Raw genomic sequence first — 18,462 nt, forward strand, 5'->3', positions numbered from 1 at the left:
AATCTTCAAAAATACAAATCCACACGATTTGAAGTGTATCTCCTCTTCCAGTGACTAATTGCAACTTTACCAGATTTGGTTAGAAATAATTCTTTAATTTTCATAGTCAAGGAATGATGATAAGAATCACACTCTTCAAGAATGGTAATCCTTCAAATGGTAAAAACCCATGATATGTAATAACAATATCCTCAATCCAAAGCTCAAAGGCTTATGAAATCAATTTTCAAAGATCCAATGACATAAACAAAATGGTCATACTGCCAAAGAAATGCCCCCACTATGGTCACTATGTTCAGACAAGATTTGAAACAGTGTCCACCTTACCTTACCAGATACAAGGGAGCATAATCTAATGGAATACAGAAGAATTTATGAGCATGTCTTTGCAATGCCTAACAAGGAAAACAAAATCAGCAAGGGATGTGCCAAAGATGCAAGCCTATTCAGGCTGGGACTTGACAATGAAGTTCTGGCGACGGATAGGGTTCATCACAACTGGAGGCCCTGCTGTGCGCGGCCAAGCCTGGAACTTCTTATCAGTTTCTTCCAACCATTCCTTGCTTGAAACAGTTTTAGGGGTGGTACCTGGTTACCAAATTAATAACTCTGTCAAACTGCACAAAGATTGATTACTGTAAAATAATTAATCAAAAAGTTGTGTCACCCAAACGGACCACCAAATATCTTCTTGTCAGCGAGAAAATAGTCACAAGTATAAGCAATTGCAAAGGATCCCACAAGAGATCCTATGATGTACTTTGCTGCCATTTTAACCTGTAACAGTTAAAAATCAAAATAGTCACACAATGAAAAAAGAAGATAATCCCCAAACATAAATAACTAGCACGCCATTACAGCCCATCATAAAAAGTGCATGCTTATAAACAAGATTAGAATTCTTAAATGACTGAACACAATAGAACATCAGAATGAAGAGATAAAGAGATAAAGAAAATGCTAATGCATATCAATCTCTTTTCATATCAGAGCCCATATTTCAAGAGAGATAAAACATGTGTATTGTATGTATTGTACTGAAAAAAATATGATTTTGGAAGTAAAACAATTGAAAACTACAAATATTAACCCAACCAGCTTCAAAGTCAATATTTTTGTACAAGAACAGAGAAAAATATTGAACAGCCAAAATACCAAAATATAGGAGTACAGTGGTTCAAGTTCAAAGTAGATAGATGAGAAAGTCAGATAAAAGAAACATTTGTCAAAGTAATGGCAAAAAGATGATGTACCTTTAGCTAAAAAAGAAAGTATTCTACAAAGATGAAACAGCAAATAATTGAATAAAATTATGGTTTTGAGAAGTGAAAAATGGGATTTCAATAACCAAGAAACCAGATAGTCAACATAATGCCTTGTAAACCTAGGTTCTCTATCAACATTCACAATCAAAAGCAGTACTGATCAAGTCGGTTATATACAAAAAAATTTATTTCATTTCAGAATGTGATAAATTTCAAATATATATGAGCTCGTAGATTTTGAATAGGGTCCATTGAGAACTAACTAGTCCAGCTTGAAAGCCACGGCTCGATTAGATAAACATAAGTAGGTTGTGAATTATAAAGTCTAGAATCAACCTATTGTCAATTAAACCAGGGGCTTATATATTAATGAGTTTCCTCAAATTTATATACTTATACCACTAACCCTGAATTCACGACACAGACACATCAAAATATCGATCCCATAGACCATCTTATAAGTCAAGTTTACCCTCATTTTAAATCTAGCAAATCAAACAGACTAATGCAAGAAAGAAACACAGAGGATTCTAAAAAGGAAGGGACAGATTCTAAGACTATCGACCAAAGCAAAAACCAGGAAAAAAAAAAGAACCTCAAAAAGGTCCGTAAACTGTTACGTGTCTAGTGGAAGGAATTTTAGGATTGGAATTGAATGACTTAGAGATAATAAGTTATAACTATTGATAACATTAGAATTAAGACTTCAATGTTAGAGATAATATGTCATCATTATTGATAGGGTTATACACTTAAACCCTTCGAACTTCCGGCCATTTTCAAAAAAGCCTTACAAAGTGACAGGCGTGACACTTGGATAAATCAAACTACAATTATGTCAAAAAGGCGACTCCGTTAGGGTTGACCGTTAGAATGGATGGAAAAACCAAATTTGACCAAAATCTTCTGAAAATGTGAGAAGGGAAACTTGGAAGAGACTTGCTATTTCTCCATCTCTCATCCATCTTATTTTCAAATCAACCATTGGATCAAGTTCTACAGATCTAATGGTTTATTTGAGAAAAAATAAATAAATGGAGATGAATGGGAGATGAAGAAATAGCATTTCTCAACTTTGAAAGCTTGACCAATTTGACACTCCATTTACTTTTGCTCCACGTGATCATTGTTCTTCCAAATGGTACTGCCAATTTACTTTGTCTCTCATGCTATCCTTGGCACATTAGTTCGCTTATCTGTGGCTTATTTGAAAAAGGAGCTAATGTGTAAGAGCAGAGACGTGAAGACCAAAAAAAAAACAAAAACGTATCCAAGACTTCAACTTCAAGTCAGGTATCCAAGTTCAAGTGCACTTCCAAAGGAGTCACCAAGATGGCAAGATATTAGTTTTATTTATCATCCGTTATCAATTGTTCTTTGAATGGTTAGTTCCAGGATTTCTAGGACCTTGAGGAGAAGGTCCATTTAAAGATGGGTGGTATGTTACGTGTCTAGTGGGGAGGAATTTTAGGCTTAGGATTAAATGACTTAGAAATAATAAGTTATCATTATTGATAACATTGGAAGTGGTTTATTATAGTCAGTCTTTTATTTCCACTGTGCATTAAGTGTCTATTTAAAGACACCAAAAAGCTAATAAAAGAATCAAGGAGTTAATTGCTATCAAATATTTATGTTTGTTGTTGGGAGGCTTAAGTTCCTCAAACTACCCTAAAACAAGGAGTCCTAGGATTCTTCGAATTATCCTACCAACATTCTAGTCAAGTTATGTAGGCACATAACACAAACATTCTAGAAACAAATATGGTTGATCATAAGTTGAGACATTGACAATCAAAACAAGGGTTAATTCATTTACAATTATAAAGAAATGACCTTATTTATTTCTTTTTAGTATCCTGCAACTGAAACTTATATAGATGGCACATCCAAGAAAGAACTACCACAAGATAAACATTTAGTACTAATCATCAGAATAAAGAGGTTGTTCATTTCTACTAACCATCTACCAGTCACAATCACAGTATTGTTACCTCCAACATATACTAGATTGGTAATAAAACTGAATATCAGATGATAAACCACAAACCAACATGAAAGACTAAAAAAGAAGATAACTATAAACATGAAAATAAGAGTAAAAGGCAACAATCAAAAATCAAAACCAATGAATCGGCATGAAAGGAACCACATCTTCAAGCAAATAGTTGGCCAAACAAAACATAGACTACGATCTGTAATTTCTTATATGTGCACCATGTTGATCATTGTTTAATAGGAAAGCAGTATAATTTTCATTCTTATTTCATATTTATTTAGTTGAAAAAAAAAGGTGTAGTAACACAAACACATGTAACAAGATTTATGGTTCAAGTAAATATAAGTTGCATGAATTGCAGGTTAACTGCTTGATTTACCATAGCCAAAACTAATATTTCTCAATTAACGCAACTAAGATGGGAAACATCCCCCACTCCTTGGGGCCAATTACTTGTATAAGGAACCCCAAAAAAAAACAAAGATGGGAAACATAAGCAAATAGGAAAGTCAAAGATAACACCTTGGAAACCTTCTCATATCCAACAAAATAAGTAACAAAAAAACTGCTTGATTATAAACGAGAAAAGTGAAATTGTAAACAGAAATCATAACTAAGCTTCAAATTTATTTATTTATTTAAAAAAAAAAAAAAAAAAGTGAACAAATTTTATGTATCGAGGATACTTAAATTGACGGTGCGAATGCAATGTCGAAAAAGTAGCCTCAGTTTGAGTCCCTGAGGTTATATTAGGGATGCGTTGTATATTTAAGAAGAAATATAGTTTCTAATGGCAACGTGAGAGAGAATAAATTACAAGGCACAATGAAAATTTTCAAAAGAAAGGCACAAAGGGGAAAATGGAATACACATGCACAAAGAGTCAATAACAGACAACAAAAAAACGTAAAACCCAGTATTCCATTTCCTGTATTTTCCCAAATTTTCTAAGAAACCAAGCAGATAATTGGTTACCCAAATAAAAGCACAAGACAATAAATTCGAATAAACCCATTTCAGATCATACAATAAAAAGCATTGAATGCACTGAGCAACCAAACAAGAAGTGATGGCAAGCTATAAAATTAATAAGTCCAATGAATACTGAAACGCAAATCAAACCTAGAAGAAATTTACATCCACCCGCATAGATTTAGCGAGAGATGAAAAGGAACTCACCGAGAGTTCTTGTTCCGAAACTCTGAAGAAAATAGTCGAAGATGCGCTTAAACGTTGCGGGCGTGCGTATGGCAGATTTATAAACGGAGGAATTCACCAATCCTGATCTTCCACGTTTTACAATTCTATTGACTGACCCGTTTGTATTGACAGCTTATAATATCCTTCTGAATCCGGTTGAGTGCCCGACCCGTTTGATTCGCAAAAATTTTACCAATAGAGAAAAACGAATCAAACCAAGAAAACCAACAAATTATCAAAGCATTCACATTTAACTCCACAAATATTTAGCTGAAATTTAGTTTGAAAATACCTTCTTCTTTTTTCTTTTCTTTTTATTATATTAACTAGCAATTTTTTTAAAGCACTTATATCTAATTCAGCATTTTTAGTTATTTATTTTATCGTTTAATTTAAAATATGCTTTATGTATTTTTCAAAGCACTTATATCTGAATCAGCATTTTTAGTTATCTATTTTATCGTTTAATTTAAAATATGCTTTATGTATTTTTCACTATTCTCAAAGAGAGTGAAACATATTGATTTTTTTATTACTTTTTTTTTTTTTTTAATGCTTTGGTTTTTTTTATATATATATATATGTCCACACAAGAGGGAAGAGAAGAATTCAAACTAATGACCTCCACTTTATTAAACGTAATCCTAACCGATTGAGCTACCTTTTATGGACTCTTTAATGCTTTGTTGATCTATAGTGGGACTCTTTAATGCTTTGTTGATCTATAGTGTTAGGTAAATATGATTGCTCTATAAAGGTTTGGCTTCTTTTTTTTTTTCCATCTTTTATTTTGTTTTTCCCAAAAAAAAAAAAAAAAAAAGGTTGTTTATTTGCTATGCCCGTGAGTTGTCCCTTTTTGCCCTTATGATTGGTCTATGAAGGTTTTTCTTGAAAATGAGTATGGAGATGATGAAGAGGAAATAAATGATAAAAGAAAGACATGAAAAGACTATTATGTCCTTCTCAATAAAAACAAATAAATAAAAAAAAATAATAACGTAAGGGTGACAACAAGCCATAAGGGAAACCAAATGGGAGTACTATAATATAACAATACTAAACAACATATATTACATAAATCAACCCTTAAGAAAATCCATAATTAGTGACATAAAATGAAATAAAAAGCTAAAACATAAAGGCATTAAATTAATGCCTAAGGCTAAGAAAAACCATAAATCATAAATGGTCCCAGCCCAAATCATCATTCAAGATATCATCATCCATCGGATTATAATTGAGAATTTTAGAAAGCAAATCATCAAAGTCGTTGTCCGTACAGATGCCTTGCATGGTATAATATTGATCTCCATAATTGCTGCTGTCCACTCCTGTAAACTGATGATTATCAGGCCGGTTTGCAACCACATTGTTTCCTCCTGGTCCTGGAAATTGATGATCAGGCCTGTTTGGAGCCATATAGTTGGGTTGATCATTTATCCGGGATGCATTTTGTAGTTGTTGTTGCTGTGGCATCATAGTGTTGTACTGCTGCGGCAGCATATAGTTGTGCTGCTGCTGCTGCATACAGTAATGCATATCCACAACAGGCTTATCAATCGGATGATGATAATGGGAAGGTGCGGATTCAACTGAAGTCGGGTTTGAAGTTGAGGCTATCAGATGATCATGGGAAGTTGTTTTGGATCCAGCTGAAGTCAGGTTTGAAGTTGAGGCTATCAGATGATCATGGGAAGAAGTTGTGGATCCAGCTGAAGTCGGGTTTGAAGTTGATGGATCCTCATCATCTGTACCCGTAATGGTTTTAGATTTATGAGTGGTGTTGTAATAGATCATACATAAGACTTCATCCAACTGGAGAAAGAAAGAAAGAAAGAAATTCATGATCAAGTGATGAGTAATATATATATATATGGATGCTAAAATGAAAAAAAGGATGAAAAATTAAGCCATGCGCGTACTATCATGTCATTTGCAGATGTTCTCTTTCGACGAGGAGCATCGTTGATCCTATATTCATGCATAATCCAATGGGACTTGCGACCTCTGGGAGCTTTTCCTTCGTAAAACACCAGTGACTTCTTAAACCCAACAACAATATTTCTTGCATCTTTAATTGACTTGTCAGCTCCGCTAGCCTTCCAATATCCATCACCCGTTGATCGATTTGGTCGATCTCCATTTGGGTACTTTCTTTCTCTTGGTGTGAAAAAGTGCCATTCCCCTTTTCCGTTATCTTTTTCTTTGTATATTTCTTCAATCAATTCCAAAAAATGTTATAATATGTTAACAAAAAAATTTTCAAATAACAAGGGAACGAATATAATGATAAAAGGGTATATGTTACGTATGAAAAAAACACTATATATATATTACAGTGATTGAAACAAAGAAGAGGGATTTTTGAGGAGGATCGGAGGAACCTGTAAGAATGTTTGGGTTGTATTGATAAACGTTAGCCTGGATGATCTGGTTTCGTGGCTGGGGCTTCTGGCAGGAAGTGATTAGCTCCTGTTCAGTGGCGAACCTAATCCCAGATGGGAGATTCTTGAAGCAGTCAATACAATCTTCTAGGATATAATTGTAATCGAAATCGAAATCGAAATCTAAATCTAAAATATCAGCAGAATCCATCACATTCGGGTTCACCTCCATTGTTGGACTACTCCTGGCCTGCTGACGCAAAAGATATTTGGAGAAGAAAACGTAAGCTTAATATATAGAAAACTCTAGAATTCTATCTCCCTTAAAATTAAGTATGAGTTAAGTAGAGAGATGTACGTTTAAATTTTGTATATTGTTTAATAGATGATTAATGTAGCTACATTATCTTTTAAAAATCAAACTGATTAACTGATAAAATCTAAGTGATTTAACCTATAAATTCAAATATTTATCGGTTAAGATTGTTTAATTTGTTCTCTTCTAGGATATGCTTTTGAGATTTATTTCCATTCAACTTCATCTATATATTTTTTTCAAATATACCATTAAATCTGTTGCACCACCTATATGTGGATCGTACATATCTAATTGTAAATTTAAAAAAGAGTTAGATATATAAGAGATAAACAATATTCGAAAGTAATTTTTGAAATTTGACATATATCATGTTATCCAAAGATGATCTTGCGGTCAACTATATATATCGACAACGCTTATTTTGATTTATTTGTGTTCAAGTATACATGACATATTAAGATATTTACTTTTATTAGCTGAACCAATTGAGATATATAATATAATTAGTCAAACAATTCGAAAATAACACCTATTCGATCAGAACATTAATTCAATCTCATGAATCAAATTAAAGAGTTCAATTTAATATTCTTAGTTAAATACCCTCGAACTCTTTGAACATAATCATCTTCAGTCCAATTTGAGGGGTATTTTTGTCTTTTCACTTTTTAAGTGGACAAAAATACCCATCCACTTAGATAAAATACTCATCCACTTGGATATTCTCCAGTTCAGGATCCTAATCCCAATCTTTTAAGATCTCTCCAATTTATTTGAATTGGAGAATATTCAATTAGTGAAAAGACAAAACTACCTCTCAAATATAACTTAACGGTATTCTCTCCAGTTACATCATATATTCTGTTATGAGTACTTGAATATAAAACTTTTTTTTCCCAAGAATAACTTTTACATATAGGGACTTGTGACAAAACAAGTATTTCGTGCCTTTCTTTGAAAAGATATGAAACAACAAAAGTGAGTGTTGTGAAACACAAAATCTATTCATTATCCACATTTAAAATTCAAAAAAACCACGAAATAAAGAACAAAACAAAAGAGAAATTAAGATAAAAGATAAAGATATGTTGTTTTCAAAACACTCACTTTTGCTATTCTATGTTGATGTGTCATCCTCTTAATAGAATGCACAAAAGACATAATTTGTGCCAAGTTCTTATAAAAGTTATTCTCTCTTTGCCCTTCTTAAGTTTCCAGTTCTAAAGTTTAATAGAGTTTAGTTCATGTAGTTTACTTGATTTACAATAAGCTAGAATGTAGCTAGTATTAAAATGTTTTGAGAGATCACTTGGGTATGCATAAATAATAAGTTACTTGTCCAGCCCTAATGGTTAAATCAATCGCATCACTTCATAAAGCGGAAGTTACTAGTTCAAAAAATAAAATAAAATAACAAGTTACTCTCTGTTGTCAAATTCCGTCAAAAAGTTGACAGATTCTGTTAGGTAGAGTTATGTTAGAGCCAATAAAATAATAACACATGTTATTCATAGTTTAAAAAATATAAATATATAAAAATTTAAAGCTAAAAAATAAAATATAAACAAGATAAGGGCTGGGAAATTTGAACTTACTCCCTATCAAGCCATCATGGTTTGTGTAATATATAATTGAGCATTGGCACTTTCATCAGGGAACAAGCAACAAAACTGTATGCAGCACAAACAATGAAGGCATGGGACCTTAATGTATCAGACAAAAACAGGAATTAAAAAAGAAATAATGTAGACCAAGATCGGCATTCGTGTCAAAAGGAAAATAAACTCAATTTGTTTCACTCTTCTCAATTTTCTCATCAGCCAAACAAAGAAACCACTATTTCTTATCGTTTGATCGATTTTCTTCAGCGTCCAAACAAACCCCAGATGCAAAGAAGCATTTCAGGAAAATATGAAGCGAGAAAAGTAAAAGGGGAGGAGACTCTAAGTGGAAAACAAAGAGAATGGAGAGCAGAGACAGCAGAGTCAAGGACTTGCTTGTATCGGCCCATGATGGCAATCCAAGCTCCATGTTTACAAAAAAAAATAAAAATCAACCCTTAAGAAAATCCATAAGTGACATAAATTAAATAAAGCTAAAACATAAAGGTATTAAATTAATGCCCAAGGCTAAGAAAAGTCATAAATTACATAAAGTTAAAAAAGGTCCGTCAGTCCGTCCGCAACAAATTAGAACTTGGGCTAATATCATCCATCAATGATAGATGATCATTGAAAACAAACTTGAGAGAGAAAATCATTAGAGTTATCCGTACAGAAGCCCTGGTGGTACCCATCATTTGGATAGAGCCTGCAAGTATCAATCATCATGGTATGATTTTCCATAATTGCTGGTATCCACTCCTCCAGTAAACTGATGATTATGAGGCATGTTTTCAGCCTTATTTTGAAACTGATGATCAGGCCTGTTTGCAGCCATATCAGGAGAGTTTGCAGCCATATTGTTTCCTCCTGGTCCTGGAAAGTGATGATCAGGCCTGTTTGGAACCATATTATATTTGGATTGATCATTTATCAAGGATGCATTTTGGAGTAGTTGCTGCTGCTGCTGCATATCCACAGGGTTATGAATCAGATCTCCATTTGGGTACTATCTTTCTCTTGGTGTGAAAAAGTAGCATTCGTCTTCTCCATTTTTCTTCAATCAATGCAAAATGTTATATGTTAACAAAATTTCCAAATAATAATAATGATAAAAGGGTATGTTACGAATGAAAAAACACATTAATAAAAGTAATGTTTATGCTTCAACCATTCACTATATATATATATATATATATATATATAACAGTCATTGAACGAAAGAATCAAAGAAAGAAGATGGATTTTTCACAAAGAACCTGTAAGACTCTCAGGGTATAGGTAGAGATATATGTAATTAGCCTCAGTGGAGCGGAACCTAAAACTGAAAAGATCCGAATCCATTGTTGGACTACTCCCTGAAGGAAAAGACCTTTGGAGAAGAACTATAGGGGTGCTCAAGAATTCCATCTGATCTCCCTTAAAAGTATGAGTTAAGTAGAGAGATAGAGTTTGATTAGTAGCTCATCTCTTTATCTTCAGGAGATAATAATTTCATTAATTACTATCAAATATGACTTCTGTCCTCACTCTGATTGTAACTATTTAATTATTAGTTTTATATATAGATAAAGATGAACATTTAAAAAAAAAAAAAAAAAATTGTATATTGTTTAATAAAATCTACATTATCTTTCAAAAATCAAACTGATTAACTGATCAAATCTTTTCATAATCTAAGTGTGATTTTAGTTGATCCAAATATTCAGGGTTTAGTGATGTGTCTATTTAGTGATGTGTTATTTTGTAGTTAGATATTAAGTTCCTCATATTTGGCTCATATTTTCTTATAAATTCAATAGATCAACTATTAGATTTATGAAGTCTACCATTGACCTTACATAAGTCTACAAATTTAATGGTTGAATATAAAAAAATATGGGCTAAATATGACAAAAATATTGAAATCTAGCATTTCTCATTAAAAAACTAATAAAAATTTGAACAACTTCCACTCTTCTCTACAAATGAATCATAAGTTGTATTCCATGATATGCCTTCATTTTAGGAAAATTTAGAAGGTTTTGGTTTTACATAATATAGGGTTTTTTTTTTTTTTTTTTTGGGAGAAAGTCTAAACGTCTTGTTCCATCCAAATTTAGTGTACTTTGGTTTTGGTTTTACAATAAATGCAATTTTTTTTTTTTAGTGTTACTAAGCTATCGTTTTCCTTTTTACTCATGAGGAAAATATTATTTGGGGTGCTACAGATGTGATGGCTAATGTCCTACAGAGTGTTATTGAAGCACCCGCTACCTCATAGAATGATAAAAGCCTACCATTATTAAATAAAATGAAAGTGGGAAAGGAGAAGTTTAAATACCTTGAATTATTAAAGTTTGCATTTCCACTTAATAAAAGAATGAAATTCTTATATTCTTTGCTAGTAAGTAGAGCTTTGGCTTAGGAAATTGGTTTTTGTCCTATTTTCGGCTAAACGCCATGAGGGAGTGCCTGCGCCTTTTTATAGTTAAGTTTCTCAAGACATTAGTTTCTTAACAAGAAAGGACTACTATAACCACACCCAAATAGAATCTTCAGAGATACCAAACCACACGATTTGAAGTGTGTCTCATCTTCTAGTGACTAATTGCAACTTTACTAGGTTTGGCTCGAAACAATACTTTAATTTTTATAGTCAAGGAATGATGATAAAGAAGCACACTCTTCAAGAAAGGTAACACTCCAAATGGTAAAAACCCATCGTATGTAATAACAAGATCCTCAATCTGAAGCTCAAAGGCTTATGAAATCAATTTTCAAAGATCAAATAACATAATTGGAAAGAATGCAAAAATTTAGATAAATTTTTAATAAAGAACGCAAAAATTTAAACATAAAGAACGCAAATCTAATAATTGGATTTGGATATGATGAGAAAGAACGCAAAAATTATTGGGTGATTAAAAACTCATATAACAAAATTAGGGAATTGGGTCATTACGAAGAATGTTCATTTCTAACCAAACGTCTTTCTTCTGCTTCCTTTGAAAACTTTTTCATTTTCAAGACAAATTTTGACGCATCGAAGTGAACCCGCTGAACCTCGTGAAACACTTTGAGCTTAACCTTATTTGTTTTGTAGGTACTCTTGGTTAAGGTTTGTTGTACAATCAATTAGTTCTTCAATTATCATCCTTCCACGTCAATTTAGATAAATTGGAGCAGGTTATTTATACTACTTTTGCGCATTACAACTGAAAAACACTCTCATTTTTCTTTACTGTATACCGAATCCAATTAGCAATCTCAAATCCAATGTGTTGTGTTTGCCTCGAAAAAAAAAAAGATTTTTCTTTGTAGCACTTTCTACCATTCACAATCTAGTAATAGTATTTCTTCTTTTAATGGTTTAACTTTTCACCCATCTCAATCATTTGCAGTCAAAGGAAATATTTAGGTGGCAGCTTGTTTGAGAGTTTCTAGTATTCGTGTAACCCTATTGAACTGATTTTGTTGCTTCCTGGTCTTAGCTAGCCCTATTGAAAGGTCACCACTGCCACTAAGTATCATCAAAAGGCAAAGAATAGAAATCCAGCAAAGAAACTCCCTGCAAATATTTTGAGCTAACTATTTCATTATGCAGTGCTACATTCGATATAGTTAGACAACAAGAATTGCCCTAGCAGACAGTCACTGTCACTCACTCTCTCAAATAGGTCTCCGCCATATCGGTCGGGAGGGGGCTATGCAAAGGGAAAATGGCTCTGCTATTTTGCCTCATCAGCAATGATGAGTTGCTAATATCTCGGAAAGGTGATCGTTTTGGAGCAGTAGATGTATGTGCTTTTCTTCTTCCATCACTTGAGGCCTCCTTGCTGACATTATCTCTAGTACAGTGATTCTCCTTCAAGCGACAAACTAGTACTCGCTTCTCCATCTCGTTTTGTGCATCCTGGGTGATTCCTGGAGCCCTCATAACTCCTGAGTTTTGATCCTTCTTCATCGATTCAAGCTCACAGCGGAGCGCAGACATTTCCCCTTGTAGCGCATTTGCTTTGCTTTCAGATGAAAGAGCCTTCTGTCTCCATTCTTGCACCTGGAGATAAAAAATATAATACTCAATAGTTTAATCAATTTGGCCTTTTAAACATCACAAGAGATGGGAAAAAATATCTATCATTCTTGTATAAGCCCCAATGGTATGAAATAAAATACCAAACCTCTAAATCATCAAAAAGAGCGACCAAGATTTGAGTCTTATGCTTAATTTTACTCTTACTTCGATGTTATTTTGTAATTCTAAAACAGGTGGTAGACGATATGATTTTGAAATTACAACTGAATTCCAATATACTCCATTTGTTAGAATGTATTGGCTGCATAAACATCCAAAATTGCAATGATATATTAAGTGATATTTTCCAACAAACTACATTAATTGGCCATAGAACCCAGAAAAGAGCCTTTTGCATAAAAATTCAATATAGATAAACTAAAACCAAGAAAATCTTGGGATAGATAATGAGACAAAAGCATAGGACAATTGACAAGGGTTTGTTGTACAAAATCTTACATCAGCGCGTAGGGACTGGATTTGATAATCAGAGTTGAGGGCTCGATCTTCCCAAAAGTCTCGAGAAGCCTGCAATTCTTCCATCTCCTTCCTCACTTGCCCTAGCATCTCCTGCATCTGTGACCATTGCTCTGTCTCAACTCGGACTTGCTCTACAATTTTTCGCACTACAGCCTTGCAACGCCCTGAGCACAGGTTATCGTCACGGGACATTGTCTCCTGTGGAAGAGTATATATATCCAAGTTTAAAAAGGAATTCAATATCCCCTATCAGTTTGTCATGATCTTTAACAAAAAAGATATGCATGGAGCTTTTGTAGGTCCAATGCAAATTACAAGAAATTTTGGGAAAGAACCCTTGCTCCACTTCTTTAGGTGATCCTAACATGCTGTATTAGTTGGGGCTTGTAATGCCTAGTATAGTAGTAGGGACATTCGAAGGCCCTTAGAAAATCTTGAACAATGAAACAACAAGAAACATGTGCTTATCAGGAAAAGTAAAGAAAGACCTTAAGGAAAGTGTATCAACATGGGTAACAATTGAAAGAGAGATGGCAAGGCTGATCTGAGGAAGTTTAAATTATGCAGTACAAACCAGTATCAAACCACTTATGTTAACAAGTTGTTCAAAATATTGCAAATGTGAAAAAAAAAAAAAATCTGAAAACAAACTATATCTCTGTAAAATCACTTGTTCATTGAGGAGAGACAAAACATAGCAAACAAAGAAGTAAGGATGTGCCTGATCAGGTTGTCTTATTGAGGAAGAAGATGAATTAGGAAATTCAATTCGCTTGGAAGAGGAGGCAGAACTGGCAACAGAGCTGTTTGATGTAGAAAGCATTGATCTATACTCCTCTTCCATTCTGTTTAACAAAATCCCCTTTGACAGCCCCTCCATCTTCCTTCTTAGAATCTCCACCTGCGAAATCTTTGCAAACCAATGTTACCCAAGTTATAGATGGGGATTGTAAATGTTTAAAATAGTTAATAAAAACAATAATGACAATAATGCAGGCTTTGGCTGTTGAGAATCAACCTCCTCTATTAGTTTGTATTCTTTTCTTTATTTATATGAACCAAAAAGAAGATGTATGAATTGAAAATAGTAAAGCTTTGCTTTGGAGGCTTAGAAAATTTATGAAAAGAAAAGAAGTCAGAGAATTGACCTTAAATTATCCATTACATATGCCTCGAGAACAAAAAAAACTCCACTCAACTTTGTCTGATAAAATTATAGGGTAACAACATAAAGCTGATTCAAAACTAATGGTTGCTTCCTTTTATTATTGAGGGCAGTCAAAGATAGAGTTCAAGTAATTGAATAGCAGCATGGTGCATCAAAATATGGAATGATGATACTAATTAGTGAAAGACAGATCATTCTTACATTGCATTTGCCACTTGAAACAAAGCTCTCATCGACTCTACAACCTGTTTTGATTGACAAGCTTGCTTCCGCCATCTCCCGTATCTCCTTAACGGATGAGATCTCCTCCGCGCATATTTCGTCCGATGGTACTCCAAACTTCTCTAGCCGTCTCTGAAGAAGAGACACTTGTTTATCAAAATTACTGTACTTCTTAGCTTGGAGACCCTTTACTCCTGAACTCCTTTGCAACTTCTCTAGTTTCTCTACCAGGTCTTGGATCTCTTCCTCCAATATCAAGCTCACATTCTTTCCTTCACAAATTTTCTTTCTTCCCTAGAAACCAATCACCAACCCCTAGTTAGCAGAAGAAATTCATGGTAAACAACATAGTATGCAACTTAAGCAATTAATAGAGGCCAAAAAACCATAGCCTCTGGTTGGTTGCTGAGACAACAGTGGACAAAAAAAAAAAAAAAAAAAAAAAAAGAAACAAGAAAATCTGGGCCTAGATAAATTCAAATTGATATATTTATCAAGCAGCAAATGGTGACAAAATGATTGAAATAGGACAAGCTAGAAACTGATCAAACAGTAACAGAAACAGGAACCTTTTACTGTTTTAGTTCTTTTGAAACAAATAGATTACTATTTCCGCACCAAAGTTCGATGCTTTCACACTCTCACGAATGATCCAGATACAATAAGACGAAATTCCTCATCTTATATTTTAAAAATGTCCCACTACTTTTTTCAAACGGCTATCTATCTTTGATGCCACTTCCACAGTTCCACCAATATTTGGCTTTCTCTAGCTCCAAACATGACAATTCAAAATTTTGAAATTTCTTTTTCTTTTCTTTTCCTGCATTTCTTTAGCAGAAAAACAGACCATACAAATGAATATAAAAATCAAACAGAGAAAGAGGAAGAAAGAGAGAGACTAACAGAAACCAAAGTCTGAACAGCGGATCTCAGAGTCTTCTCCATCTTCACCCGGCTCCTCTCCAACTTCTTGACAGCGACCTCCCTCTCCATCCTCAACAAATTACACTCAGCCCTCAACATCTCCGCCTGGAACCTCCACTTCTCCTCCACCATCTCACTACTACTACTACTATCCTCAACTCTCACTCTCCTCCTCTCACATGCCCCACCGCCATAGTCGAACACCACTATTGGAACCCCAGTTCTTGAAAATGCACGCTCTTGATCAAAAAGCGCCTCCAGCTTGCCTTGACGGTCACGCCGGGCCTCGGCGGAGGCAGGTTTGGAAGCCACCGTCTTGGTGACTCTCCGCCGAGGCCGGCGTGGCAAATGGAGGATTCTTGGGGTCGGCGGCGGTGGTGGGTATTGCCATTTTGCTCTTCTTGTTGCAGTTGTTGTTGTTGTTGTTGTTGTTGACATTCTCTACACTCCACCAACTTTGTTTAGCTTTTGGGTTCCAAAATATGGGTGGTTTTGGGTTTATAGCTTGAGAGCGAAAGCAAGAGAAAGCTTGGACTTTGGCAAACGAAAGTTACCAACTTTGTTCTTTTGGGTTTGAAAAAAGAGGCCTTGTGGGTGGTTTTATCGCGAGGGTTTTGCGAGAAAGACGCAGGGAGAAGGAAAGAGCTGGAGAAGTAATAGGCGTGCAACCTCGTTAGTATGAAAAAAACAGGGGATTTCAAATGAAAGCTGTGAGTGTTCTTTTTGCTTAGTAAATAGGAGTAATTTACTGCCTACCTTGGACCTTGTTAGTGTCTGGGAATTTGAACAAGATTTGTACTGCTAGTTATTGTCTCTTCCTGTCTCATGACCAATTTGCCCTTTTCATTTGGGATTTTTTTTTTCTTATTCATTCTTCTCTCGAGTTAGAGTGTCGGTGGCTATTACAACTTTAATTATAATTTTTTTTTTTTTTAATTTGTCTGTCATATTTTATTATTTATTTTTTAATTTATGTTGTGTTATGTGACAATCATAGATTGCACGTTAGTTTATAAGAGATTGTAATAAAAACCTTAAACATTTCATTTTCCATTTAGAGCTCTACCACGTTTTTTTTTTTTGGGTTTTGTGTTTTATTTTATATTATTTAAGGATTAGCTTGCTAGAGGTAAAAGGGAACAAAAACTGCTAAGGTACCGTTTGGCTTTTGTGGGAGCTTTAATTTTCATGCAAAACAGAACAAAGGAGAAATAGGGTGTAGTATATGCTATAGGTATTTGAAGAAGCCCTTTCAAATTAAGGATTTGAATGTGAGATTTGTTAGTGATCAATTACATTAAATATGTATTCACCAACCAAAATCTCAAGATATGTGTTTAATGTAATTGTTCATCTATAAAAATAAAAAAATTTAAAAAAAATTATCATTTAATCTGTAGATCTACATGCAGGTTTCACAAATTTAGTGATAGATTTACTCATTTATTATACGAAGATAGACAACAGAATATAAAAACCAAACATTTCACAAATCTCAATTTAAATATAATCATCTCCATTTCAAGTAAATGAGGCATATAAGCCATGTCCCTTACAAATATTTGGCTTTGAAGCCTCGTGTTGTATAATGCAAATGCTAATATTTAGTCACTATTTTATAACATTCAACAAAGAATATTTAAGTAAGAAGTCATTTTGCATCATTAAATAGTGATGATGTAAATCTCACCCATCCTCCTTTGTGTGAAATGAATTTGGGTCTAGTACACATCTAATTGAATCAGGATTGGTGGCAATTTATTGTTGTTCGAACTACAGTCTGCTGAATCCTTGCACGAGAAAGGACATTGATGTTCAAACACATGCTCCAACAATCAGAGATCTATTTGAACACATAAGCTCCATTGGATCGGATCCTCCCTCAGTTGCTTATTCGAATTGACTGCTCAAGCTAACTATACTTGAAATTTTTCTGATTTTTTTTTTTTTTTGGGTCTAGCACTCAGCTTTGTATCTAATCAATACAAACATGATATCATCACCCATTTCCCACCATTTGGCAAAGTTCAAATATGGTACTATTTTATATTTTATAAGTGCAGTAGAATCTAAATACAGTGCACTAAAATCATTATTAACTCTCATGTACGTAGTAATAATATTTACCACAAAATTTACCAATTCCGAGATGTTTGCAATTAAACTTTTTCATTATGAAATATTTTAGCAAACAAAAAGCTATAAAATAATCATACAAAAACCCAAAATACACAGATTTAGTCATAATAACTACACTAAAAACTTTTGTTTATGAGAAAAGAAAAAGACATTTGAGTGAAAACTGAAAAATAACAATAACAAGACAAGAATAATTAATTGGGACAACCTCTTTTTTTTTTTTTTTTTGTCAGCTTATGTTTAAAGGAAGTCACAAAGAACAAGGTGCAGTCAGTGTCACTGTCTAATTTTTACTTCACATCAATAAATAAAGTGGTCCGTGCCGTTGAAGTTGTTGCTTATAAATAATTAATGAATTTCGTTTTAGTTCTCATTTATTTTCATTTCTGACAACCTTATTCCCCACCCATCTTTCACTCAAAACTCCAAAAAAATTAAATAAATAAATAAAAAACTTGATTCTCTCGGTCTTCACGAACCCTTTTTTTTTTGTTTAATTAATTAATTAATTAATTACTTGATTATCATTTCAAAGGGTAGTGAGGGCACCAAATCCCAGAGAAGCAAATGCTCTTGTAAGTGAGTGAAGCATGCCCCATGTCTATATAAAACAAACAGTTGAATTGTTTAGCTACTGATTATCATATTATATTTTTTTATTTTCTGTTTAGGTTAAATTTTGTGTCTAATACATTATTACA

General features: G+C 33.7%; 3 protein-coding genes across 5 annotated transcripts in view; all 3 read right to left on the bottom strand.

Moving 5' to 3' along the window:
• Positions 1–134: 134 nt before the first annotated feature.
• LOC132163983 (uncharacterized) overlaps positions 135–18,462 on the bottom strand; it is a 19,179-nt gene continuing 851 nt past the window's right edge. The window contains exons 1-3 of one of the 2 annotated variants that reach the window (XM_059574376.1): positions 4,444–4,527; positions 678–777; positions 135–588 (exon numbers count right to left, since the gene is read on the bottom strand). In XM_059574376.1, coding sequence (XP_059430359.1) covers positions 443–588; positions 678–771 — 240 coding nt within the window. In that variant the 5' untranslated portion in view covers positions 772–777; positions 4,444–4,527 and the 3' untranslated portion in view covers positions 135–442. Of the gene's footprint in view, positions 589–677; positions 778–4,443; positions 4,528–18,462 lie in introns of those variants that run through there. The other variant, XM_059574377.1, reaches the window with a different exon arrangement.
• On the bottom strand, positions 5,644–7,080 carry LOC132163828 (NAC domain-containing protein 2-like). The gene is made up of 3 exons (XM_059574210.1): positions 6,849–7,080; positions 6,387–6,679; positions 5,644–6,279 (listed from the first exon to the last, which is right to left on the bottom strand). Exons 1-3 carry the CDS (start codon positions 7,078–7,080, stop codon positions 5,644–5,646), a joined length of 1,161 nt encoding a protein of 386 aa, XP_059430193.1.
• On the bottom strand, positions 12,300–16,478 carry LOC132163998 (uncharacterized). Of its 2 annotated transcripts, none has more exons than XM_059574401.1 (5): positions 15,602–16,478; positions 14,675–14,989; positions 14,027–14,215; positions 13,285–13,503; positions 12,300–12,807 (listed from the first exon to the last, which is right to left on the bottom strand). In XM_059574401.1, the coding sequence occupies exons 1-5, from the start codon at positions 16,058–16,060 to the stop codon at positions 12,412–12,414; spliced, it is 1,578 nt and encodes a 525-aa protein (XP_059430384.1). In that variant the 5' UTR covers positions 16,061–16,478; the 3' UTR covers positions 12,300–12,411. The 2 variants fall into 2 exon arrangements, with proteins under 2 accessions (XP_059430384.1, XP_059430385.1); XM_059574402.1 differs by having other exon boundaries at positions 14,027–14,206; positions 15,602–16,476.

This window comes from Corylus avellana, chromosome ca10 (assembly GCF_901000735.1).
Source record: "Corylus avellana chromosome ca10, CavTom2PMs-1.0".
NCBI classification, from domain to species: domain Eukaryota; kingdom Viridiplantae; phylum Streptophyta; class Magnoliopsida; order Fagales; family Betulaceae; genus Corylus; species Corylus avellana.